Source organism: Temnothorax nylanderi, unplaced genomic scaffold (assembly GCF_030848795.1).
Source record: "Temnothorax nylanderi isolate EJ_2023f unplaced genomic scaffold, tnyl_v1.0 TNYL_tig0344_pilon, whole genome shotgun sequence".
NCBI lineage: Eukaryota > Metazoa > Arthropoda > Insecta > Hymenoptera > Formicidae > Temnothorax > Temnothorax nylanderi.
In genome coordinates, this window is record NW_027249406.1 from 160,904 (window position 1) to 173,036 (window position 12,133).

Consider the following 12,133-nt stretch of genomic DNA (forward strand, 5'->3'; position numbering starts at 1 on the left):
AACTTTTTTTTTATCTTATAACTCATTCTCTGTTGATACCATATTCTCTAATCCCATTATTATCCTAATTAGCAGACAATGTTTTTTAAATGTTTGAAAAATATTTAAAAATCAGTTTTAAACACATATTACAAAACGTTTGAAAAACATTGCCTGTTGATTGAAACCGCAAAATTTCGGCAAGCTACAACAGGGGCTGGATTTTTGAATTTATTCGCAAGAGAAAAGTATGCGCAAATTCTACTCTTACAGAAAAGTTGCAAGTTGATCGCATGGCTTTTAGTTAATCAACTTGCAACTTTTTTATAAGAGCAGAATTTCCGCATACGTTTTTCTTGCGAATAAATTCAAGGATCCAGCCCCAGGTGCGTGCGCGCTGTGCCTTAAAAGCCTCATTAAGAACGTATAAAGGTCTTATTTGAATTTAATTAAATTTAAATTAGATTTAGAACTTATTAAGAACATATAAAGGTCTTATTTGAATTCAACATATTAAGAACATATAAAAGTTTTATTTGAATTTAATGAAATTTGAATAAAATGTACAACTTATTAATTTCATATATGGTTTCAATAAGATTAATATTTAAATTGAATATATTAGCTAATTAAATCCTTATTAAGCCAAATTAAATACGAATATTTTGATGATGAAATGATACTGTAAGAAGTACGTATATATACTTTGTATACTACGAAACATACGTACGAGTATACACGTCGATTAAGAATATACGACATGTATTCATATGTTCGAGATTTTTAATCGAAATGTATATCGGCATTTCTTCTTATATTCTTAATTAAGTTTTATATATAGAACAAATATGAGCCATATTAATGCAGTTATTCAGCATTAATTTAAATCAAATAAAATTTAAATGGAGATTTTATTAAGGTCCATATAAAGTTCATATTTAACTGTTTTCCGCGGGTATGTATATACCGTTATGCTGTTGTGAATTAAGAATTTTAGAAAAACAAAAAAAAAGAAAATACATTTATTATGTATATGTCGTGTGTGCATACAGCCGCGCGGTCACCCATCCGAGTCAGTACCGCACCTAACGTCGCTTGACATCGATGATCGAACGGACTAGTGGTGATTCTTTGATTCTGACGCTTCCTTGTTGCTTATACTTCTATATAACATATCTTTATAGTGTTCAAAAATCGTGTAATGATAATAACCGGTAAATATTAAAAATAATAACGCAATTACAATTAATATACAATAATTATTATTAATATGAAATTTGTATATTTAACATAATATAATATTAATATAATAACGTTAACAACATGCATGATAACGCCTGAAGACGCTACCTGACAAAATTTATTTAATGAATTGAATCAATGCTACCTGACAAAATAAAGAATTTATTTAATGAATTGAATCAAAGTTGAAAAATAATTAGGAATTAAATTTAAAGAAACATAAATCTAAAAAAAATCTATTCTTTATGTATGTGTGTGCATATATGTTCACGGAGTAAGTTATAGTACTATATTTTCAATTATTCTTATAATATTTCTGCAATGTTGTTCTAATATTTCAACGAAATGTTGCAATTGTCTTTACAACATTACATTGCAACTTGTAACGTTCCTGCAATGTCTTGCAAGCTTCTATGCTTGCTGGGTCTTGCAAGCTTCTATGCTGTATGGGTCTGTTTTAATTACGAAAAACTCAAAAAATGAAAATAAAATTGTCGTGTACCAAATTTGATCTTAAAATGACGTCTAATTCATGTCCTTTTCATGACGTCATACTTTCATATCCATAATAGGACGTTGGATACACGTCATATAAAGGGCATATGACGTCGTGGACGAAATATGACCTTAAATTGACGTCAATAAGACCATGTGTGCTACCTGGAATATTTACATGGGAAGTATATATATATATATATATATATATATATATATACAATTTCTGTAACTTTTAAAGTAAATATCTCAGAAACGGGTCGGACAATCGATCGCAAATTTAACACAGGTTTTTGGGATATATAAGTGCACAATCTCTGTAAATTTCAGCTTTATCCCTTTATTTTGACATAAGCGACATACATCTTTAATTAAGAATATTTCATAATATTTCAAAAATATTTTTGAAAATATTTGAAAAAAGATTATAAAACCAATAAGAAATAAAAATATTTTTTAAATATTTTGAAACAAAATTATGATACAATAAATATGTAGATTCGAATTAATATTTTAAAAATACATTTCAAATATTTAAGAAAATTTTATCTGGGTGATAAAAAAGAACGTTTTTAAAAATATTTTTAAAAGATTCTTGAAATATTCTTAAAAATGTTACCACAAAAGGTTTTTAAACCATTTTAAAATATTCCTAAAACCATTTTAAAATGTTTCTCGCAATATTTTTATAGAAATATTTAGAAATATTTTTTGAAAACATTTTGTGCTGTATGGGGTACTCTACTGTTATCAGTCCTTTCATATAATAGTCTCGTACAAAATTGTATTTCACATCTACGTGCTTAAGTCTCCAATGTTCCCAACGACACAACAGATGTATCACCGATTGATTGTCTTCATAAATTTTGGGAGGTTTTGAGAATTTCACTCCGAATTCCTTTAGAAGATTCCTCGTCCATATTAGATCTGTGAGTAATGTTGCTAAAGCAATATACTCCGCTTCAGTCGAAGATTGCGCTACCGTTGTCTGCCTCCTCGTACACCATGAAACAGGATTTCCGTACACCTGTATAAGGTATCCAGTGGTTGACTTTCTATCAGCTTCGCTTCCATAATTTGCGTCCGCATAACATATTAATGGCTCTTCTATTCCTTTTCGAAAACACAGTTCCAGCTTTATTGTTCCTTTAATGTATCGGAGTACTCGTTTCAATCCTGTCCACAGTTTGTCCGTTTGCCGCGTTTGGTATCTACTGAAGTAGTTCACTGCTACGCCTAGATCGGGTCTGGTTGCAAGCATAGCATACATTAAGCATCCGACCAATTCTCGGTATAGCTTCGACTCATCCAGGATTTCCGCATCTTCGTGTAGAGTACTCTTCAGTTCCATCGGCGTTTTTGCAGGCTTGCATTCGTTTATCCCAAAGCGAGTTAACAGATTCTACAGATAACCAGGTTGACTGAGTCGTATTTTGTTTTCCGTTCTGACTATATTTATTCCAAGAAATTAGTGTAAATCGCCAAGATCTTTCATACAGAAACGTTTCTTCAACTTGTCTTTCAGTTTCTCTATTTCTCTGAGATTATTTCCTGCAATGATAATATCGTCAACATAAAGAAGCAGGTAAACTTTTCCTTCTTCTGTATCCTTTACATACAAGCATTTATCTGTTTCCGCCTGTTGAAAATCCTGATCTTTCATTTCTGTGTCGAAAGTCTCATTCCATGACCGCGGAGCCTGTTTCAGGCCATATAGGGCCTTCTTCAACTTGCACACCTTGTTTCCACGAACTTGAAATCCTACGGGTGGCTTCATGTAAATCTCCTCCTTAATTCGACCATGTAGAAAGGCATTCTTCACATCCAGTTGACAAGCATGTAGGTTCCTTTCATTGATGTTTGCTAGCAGAGTCCTGAAAGTTGTCAGTCTTGCAACTGGTGCATAAGTTTCCTCGTAATCGTATCCACACTGCTGTTCGTTGCCTTTGACTACTAACCGCGCCTTATAACGGTCAATTTCTCCGTTGCTGTTGCGTTTGACTTTGAATATCCATTTGCAGTTGAGTGTTCGTTTTCCAGGTGAAAGCTCGACTACTTCCCAAGTATGATTTTTTATTAAAGCATCTATCTCCTCCTGTATTGCACCTTCCCATTCTTCTTTATCTCTTCTTTCTTGAATATCTTCGAACGTTTTCGGTACATTTTCTACAAATAATTCCGTTTGTAACGCTAAGGCCGCATAGTCTTCCAAATATTTCGGTTTCTTCTTCTCTCTCTCTGATCTTTAAGTAAGACCACGGCAATGATCATGGGCACAGTCCGTTACCTTAATGGTCTCCCATTAGATGATCTGCCTCATATCGTTGTGGATGACACCATAATACCGTATAAAGAGTCGGTTGTATACCTGGGGGTGACCATCTCAAATACACTCTCTTGGAAAGAACAGGTATCAAAAACTGTTTCCAGAGTGAACGCCTCGGTACACCAGCTCAAGTTGTGCAAGCATTTTATGCCGCCTCTGTTACGTGCAAGGTCAATTTACACCCTGATCATGCCTCTTTTTGATTACTGCTGCGCAACATTTACTGACATCACAAGAGAACAAAATACGCGCTTGCAACGAGCCTTGAACACCTGTGTTAGATTCGTTTGTCAGGCTAAACGGGACGAACATATCACGCCTTATTTCGAAAAGCTCAAGTGGCTAAAGGTACACCAGAAACGATTATATTTTGTCGGTAACTTAACATACTCCATCCTTTATTCTAAAAAACCCTCATCATTGCATCAAGCTTTTACTTACAAGGGTGACAAGGCAGTACGCGATACAAGATCTCACCCGAGGTCGTTGTCCCTCCCTCAATGTAGAACGGAACTATATAAAAAATTGTTCATTAGTTTCGCGGCCGAACTATGGAATAGCTTACCACTAGACTTGTGTAATGCCACCACGAAGGGGATTTTCAAGCGTGACTTATTTAAATATTTACTCAACACACATCCACAAAGTCAATAATAGCCATTCTTTTACTTTGTTATTTTCTTTTTCTCTATTTTTTTTTCTCTTACATATGTTATTGATATACATATTATTTTTGTTATTTGTATTCTCTTTCTTTTGTATATGCGCTTGAGGGGAGAAATCCCGGAGCGCCTAATAAATAGCGATTCATCATCATCATCATCATCTTCGTAGTGTACATCCTTTATTTCCACTATCTCGATTTCCGTTAGCTCGTGTCGGAGTTCCATCTGCATCTTCAAACTCGTCTTCAGATGATTCAGTCGTTCGAGGTGTTTTAATTTGAGGTGTTTCGTTTACATCAATGTTTTCTTGTGTATCAGCAATAGAATCTGTTTGTTGTCCAACAGTATTCGGAATCCAATCTTTACTCGTCGAGTCAACAAAGGTGAATTTCGTCTAATCAAATATAACGTCTTTTCCAAACAGAATTTTCCTCTCTTCAGGACACCAGAGTTTGTATCCATTAGGACAATATCCCACAAAGTAACTTTTCTTTGATCTAGAATCAAATTTTCCAGCTACAAGTTCTTTTGGTATGCGTAGATAGGCAACACAACCGAAAACTTTCAGTTTCTTGGTGTTTACTGGCTCATCGAACCACAAGTACGCAGGTACACCTCCATTCAAAGCGGATGTCGGATTTCTGTTGACAAGATATACAGCTGCCAATACAGCTTCGGACCAGAGTTCTTTACCAAGTTTAGAACCCAAGATCATGCATCTCGCTCTTTCAATGACAGTCCTGTTCATCCTCTCAGCGACTCCGTTCTGTTGAGGCGTATATCTGATAGTGAATTCAAATTGTATTCCCTTCTCTTCGAAGTATTCCTTTATCTCGTTAGATATGTATTCGCGTCCATTGTCACATCTGAAACGACTTATTTTTGAATTGAAATATGCTGCTACCATTGCTTCGTATTTTTAAAAACATTTCAGTACTTCAGTTTTAGACTCAATAGTATATGCAACGGTAAAGTGCGTGTAATCATCGACAAATGTCAATACGTACCTCTTCCTATCGTAAGATATTGGATTTATTGGTCCCATTATGTCGCTATGTATCAGCTGAAGTGGTCTCTTTGCCTGAATCTGATGTTGATCATGTGGCAATTTGGTCTGTTTTCCTTCAATACACACCTGATATTTTTCTATCGACTGTTGTGATGCATCCGTCCTTGTTTTCTTATTTTGATCCAAGACCTTCCTGACGCTCTCATAGTTCAGATGTCCGAACCTCTTGTGCCAAATTTCCAGATCTGTTGCAGCAGTACAAGCATTCACCGTTCCTACATGTTCCAGATTTAATGCATACAACTGCGTATTCTCCCTGTTTGCGATCGCCACCGTCGTGTTTCCCTTCTTGATTATTTCTCTTCCGTCAGCAAATAGTACTTTGTATCCGTTCATCTCTAATTTACGCACGGATATTAAATGGTAAGTCAATCCTTGTACAAAGAGTACGTCTTTTATCTTTATAGGAATATTTTTCCATTCACGTTGCTCACAACGTTGATTTCTCCGGTTTGTTCTGCTCGTAAGTAACTGCCAGATTTAGCGACGTTTATCTTCACCGGTTTCTCCAGTGTTACCACGTTTGACAATTGATCACGACTACTAACTAGATATTCCGTTGCACCAGAATCTAGGAACCAGCTCGATGCATTCCGTATTTCATGCTCTGTAGATGTAGTGAAATTGAAAACCGTATCTTCACCTTTAGAAGCGATTTGTGCCGTAGTTACTTCATTATTTTTAGTTTTTGTTTTCTTCCGACAGTCTGCTCTCTTGTGGCCAGGCAGTCCGCAGTTATGACAGTAAAACGAAAATTTCACTTTGTTTTTATTAAATTTCTTTCCTGCGCCTTTAGAAGATCCATGTTCTTTTCCATTATCCGTAGACGATGAAAAGGCAGTTGTCGACGCATTACTATACTTATTCTTTTCGCACGCAAGTTTACCATTTCGCTTCAATTCTTCATCCAGTAGTCTCGTTTTCACAAAGCTCTGCAACGTCAGTAGCTCTGATGACATAGTTTCCAGTGCTGTTACTACCGTATTATATTCCGTCGGCATCGTGAGTAGAAGATGACATACTATATCCAACTCTTCGAGGGTAGCACCTTTGGATTTGAGTTCTCGAATTAATTTATCAAACCTCAAAAAATGATTAGAGAGATTATCATTACCGGCAATGTAAGAAGTGTCTTTTGTATCAAGAGCTGACTCGTAATACCTTTTCTTTGAAATGCATTTTCCAACGATTGCCACACATCACGCGCTGTTGCTTTATCTTTCGCATATTCTAAATGACTGTCTGCAATACGTTGTATTATTTGCGACTTACATTTTCTGTCCTTCTTCTTATGCTCGGTTATCTCGGCTTGCTTTCTCGCTCGTGTTTCCGCGTTGTCAGTCGTCTCAATTTGTACCAAATTCGTATACTCGACTTCAATGTAGGATGTGAGCTCTAATTTCGCTAGCTGCAGGGTCTCGATCCTGAATTTCCAGTCATCGTAGTTTGTTCCGTTCAACAAGGAAATCCTGTACTTTTCTATTTCCGCCATTACGCGTATCGCGCACAGATTTATCTCGTTACAGTAATACAAGTTTCTCTGGCTACTTTTCGTATCGCGTAAAGTCTGGGCCCATAACCTGATGGAATATGGGGATTGGGAACGAAACAAACTGAACAGACTCTGTTATGCGTGGCTAATATACTTTACTTTATAAACGTAGTTTCAACGGTTTCAATGGTCTCTTTACAGCGCGAGAGCTAGCGAGGAAGAAGGCGGACGTGAACAACGAAACAAACAATCGCAGTAGGCGATCAAGGCGCCTTTACATTAGTTTACGGAAGCATGAACCATAGAATACATAGAAAATATAAATAGCTTAATTTGCTATTGGAACACATTTCTCAACAAAAACAAATAGTAGTAAATTTATGAATAAAATAGTTGAAAGGAGTATAAATAATGTTTAAATTATATAAGATTCTACATATCACTTTAGCATAATTTTATTAGTGTTTAAATGTATTTTCTTTTTATATTAGTTACTAAAATATTACTAATTGTAAAAGTATATAAAAAAATAAACATATGTTTTATAAAGTTACATTATCATCTTCTTAAAGTAATATGCCAAACATTCATCAATTATGTTTAGATTATTCAGGCAATGGCTTTACATCAATTGGATATTCTCGTTGACGTCAAAAGGCAGAGAGCAAAAGAAGACTCTGAAGATATTACATGGATTTACTGAACAAGTATGTAAAAATGCTATTTAATATTATATTATTTAGATATCTATACTTTGAACAATTATAAAAAATATTTTTCATATCGTTTCTATTCTATCGCATATAGAAACGTAAGATAATTATAATCAATAATGACAACACATTACTAATGAATTTATGTAAAATACAAATCATTGAAGAACCATTAATGCTGTATTTACTTAGATTATTGCTGAAAGAAAACTTTATCATGATCGCACTAATAATCAATACTTGAAAAGCTTTGGTAATGACACGTCGGCAGAGAGAGATGACGCAGAACCGATAGGAAGTACGTAATGTAATTAGTAACTGTTCCTTAAATCTGTGGTCAATGTTTAATATCATATAATTTATATTTTACAATATTATATAGCTTAAAATCTAAATATATAGTTTAAATTCTCAACGTAGTCAATGTTATGTAATAAAAACATTACAAAAAGTTAAACTATCAAATTGATACAGACATGCTTACATATATTTCGATTTAGTACGAAGGAAACGGCTTGCAATGTTGGATCTTCTAATAGCGGCATCTCGCGAAGGTCTTATGACTGATTTAGATATCAGGGAGGAGGTCGACACTTTTATGTTTGAGGTATATATTTTTGTAATCTCTTTTGCAGCTTTTCTTATTTATTATTTGATTTATCGATATATGATACAATATAATACGATTATAGGGTCATGACACTACAGCGATGGGTCTGTGCTACATTTTGGCACTTTTAGCTGAGCATAAGGACATTCAGGTATCTATCGTCAAATGTGTGCGTCGCCATTCTTAGGCTAAGAAAAATTAAATAATTCCACAAGTTATTTATTAAATACATATTATGTATTTTATATGAACATATTTTAAACGAATTAAAGGAGACATTTGTGAAATAAATATTCTTGGAATTTTTCGGGAAATATAAATATCGTTTCTACATAAAAACATCACAATGACCAGAATCGCCTTTTTCATTAACAATAATGATGCAGGATCATGTCAGGAACGAAGTCGATACTGCGTTACAAGAGAACGAGGAGAAATTTACTATGAAATTATTGCAAGATCTACCATACTTGGACAGATGTATAAAGGAAGCATTGCGCTTATATCCTAGTGTATTTCTAATATCACGAATTCCTGCGGAAGATGTAAAATTACGTATGCATCTAACCAATTTCTTATTGTATACATTTTTCAATATATTACGCAGCATGTTATCAAATGTATGAGCTCTAATAAGAGCTCCGTTTGCCTACATTTTTTATTTCCAACAGCTTGTTCGCCCACAACATTTTACCGAGAGCTTTGTTTGTCGACATTCCCAAATGCCTATAAAGCCTACAAGCCAATTGCCTACAAGCATTATTGCGCACATGTAATAATTAAAAATACAAACGTACATTTGCGCACGTGACTTTACGTACTTATTTTTAATTATTACATGTGCGCAATAATAGTTGTAGGCAATCGCTCTGGCTGTAATATCTGTAGACAATTTGTATATTTGTATATTATATAAGCATAAAAAATTATACATTAATACCCCTATAGAAAGACTAAAACCCATGGTGAAAAAGTCTTGACGATAAATTAACCAAAACCAATGATTGTATTGTAATGACAATTATAATATAATAGCCAGTTAGGTCAAATAAAAAAATGTTTATTGTTAATTATGTTAATTATTCACTGGCGATATAAAGGTTACTTATTCGGTTTGATTATATATCTTTATTGATAAGTTTATTTATATAGTATTCCAAAAATTGTGTATACACGCTACATTTAATACAACATACAATATTAACAAAAAATAATGTTAAGCAAATAACGTTTAATAAAACTTAATAATAATTACATCATATTTTTTATCGTTCAAACTATAGGCATCTATTCCTATGTTATATTAGATGTATATTTAATAAAAAAAATTTTTATAAAGCTTTCAATTATTATTTTTAAATCTTATTGTATAATATACTTTTTAGAGTCGTATTTAGTACCGGCTGGGACATTCCTGCATCTTAATATTTACGCAGTCCATAGAGATCCGAATTTTTGGTCAAATCCAGAAGTATTTGATCCCGATAGATTCTTACCAGAGAGGAGCCGAAATCGTCATCCTTATTCATATTTACCGTTTAGTGCTGGACCACGTAATTGTATCGGTAAGCTATAATTTTTTATATTCTGATAAATGTATAATACTACTATGTAATACTATGTATTAAATGTATAATGTATAATACCTTGTTACATAAACGGATTACGATACGTACCAAATTATAGGCCAACGATTTGCTATGCTGGAATTGAAGGCGATGATAGCTCCTCTGGTACACAATTTCTACTTAGAGCCTATTGATTATTTAAAAAATATTCGGATACATGTTGATTTGGTACTTCGACCTGCTCATCCAATTCGTGCCAAATTTATCCCTATCCGTAAAACAAATGCAAGCCTATGAAGCTAATACCGATTATTGATCATTGTAGAAGGCAAAGCAAAGGCCCTATATTTGCCTCAAAAAACAATAGCGTCGTAATAGTAACACTTTGTACATGTGTCATTATTGGTTACAAAATTAAAATATAAGTAAAATATAATAAATATAATATAGGATAAAGATATATACTTTATTTACCCCGGGGGGCCTTAAAGGGCGTTTTTAAAGGGACGTACCCAACCCTATTCACTATTCCATCCTATTCTATTCCTCCATTCCTATTTCCTCTTTTGGACCAACGGTTTAACGTCTCTTCCGAAAGACGGAGCCCAGTTTTCCATCTAGGGATACTGTATCCACTTTGGGATCTATCCGCCAGATGGGGGGGCAGCGTTTTGCTGAGAAAAATTCTCATCGGCCTAGCGGGATTCGAACCCGATTACGAATCTGGCGCTCTACCCACTAGACCAGCCGTCTCCCCAATAAATATAATATAGATAAGGTATATAAAACGTAAAATATTTAAATAAAAAAATGATTATTTTATTGATATAGTCAATAATAATATATATACAATATGTTTCTATGATACTTTTTTATATGCAATAAAGGTGCGTGCAATAAAGGTGTGTGTGTGTGTGTAATAATATGGTCGTGTATAGATACAACTTTTGTACGTGCAATGTTAGACTTATGAAGGTACGATTTGCTTATGCGCAATCGAGGTTGTTGGCAATCTTCTTATAAGAAAACCGGATCCTCCTGAAAGCAAAGATAAAAATGTATTGTGCATATTATGTTATATACACGGAGAAAATTGCTACGGTTGTTACAACAACATTCTCTATGATTGAAAAAGAAATGTATGTGAATTCAAGTTAAATTGATATTACATTGAATGTAGCTGTTAAGATATGCTCATTTATACAGTTTTCATAACCGTAGTTCTTACGATACGTGACATTCGGTTACAATACCCTCGTATATGGTTGCCTCAACCAAAGAATTATTGCTATCTCTCTTATGTGGTCTGCAGCACAAATATTATGGTTGAGAGATCCATAAGATATAGCTGCACGGTACAGCACTGAATCACTGCATGATTGAGAGGTTAGTTCCATTGCGCGCGCAAAAGAATTTCTGCATAGAATAAAGTGGATTTGATAAGGATGTTTTAACTTTATAAATATATTTTTTTCATAAATATATTTACGAACACAAAATTTCGTAATGAGCCGACACTGGTTTCTGACATTCACCCGACATTAAGAAATATTATATTATATATCCAATTCAAAATTTTATTACTCTTTTTAAACTGAATTTGTTTCTTAAGATGATTTTTGAAAAATTATATATTTGCGCTGGTTATGCCATATGTAGACTATATATAACACTTACATTAAATTAAGAAGTAGTCTACCACGTAAGGCAGTTGGCTCACGATCCAGAGGTCCCGAGTTCGAATCCCACCAAGGTAAGTGTTTTTTTCAAATACGAGAAAATATTTATAATCATAGACTGCATCTAAAGAAACAAATTTAGTTAAAAAATAGTCATAAAATTTCGAAATAAATAATTTTTTTTGTCGGGTGAATATTTGTTCATTATGGTTGTAACATCCATATATTATGGTTGCAACATCCATATAGTAGCTACCCTCACTAAGGTTAGGGCAACCATATAGGTCACTTACAG

At 33.8% G+C, this 12,133-nt stretch overlaps 1 protein-coding gene across 5 annotated transcripts in view; it reads left to right on the forward strand.

Moving 5' to 3' along the window:
* Nucleotides 1–10,615, forward strand: part of LOC139781531 (cytochrome P450 4C1-like) — a 118,910-nt gene extending 108,295 nt beyond the window's left edge. For all 5 annotated transcript variants that reach the window (XM_071720378.1, XM_071720377.1, XM_071720379.1 and 2 more), the window contains 7 exons: nt 7,873–7,975; nt 8,174–8,279; nt 8,482–8,588; nt 8,674–8,742; nt 8,978–9,146; nt 9,977–10,156; nt 10,278–10,615. In XM_071720378.1, coding sequence (XP_071576479.1) covers nt 7,873–7,975; nt 8,174–8,279; nt 8,482–8,588; nt 8,674–8,742; nt 8,978–9,146; nt 9,977–10,156; nt 10,278–10,456 — 913 coding nt within the window. In that variant the 3' untranslated portion in view covers nt 10,457–10,615. The remainder of the gene's footprint in view (nt 1–7,872; nt 7,976–8,173; nt 8,280–8,481; nt 8,589–8,673; nt 8,743–8,977; nt 9,147–9,976; nt 10,157–10,277) is intronic.
* The last annotated feature ends 1,518 nt before the right edge of the window (nt 10,616–12,133 follow it).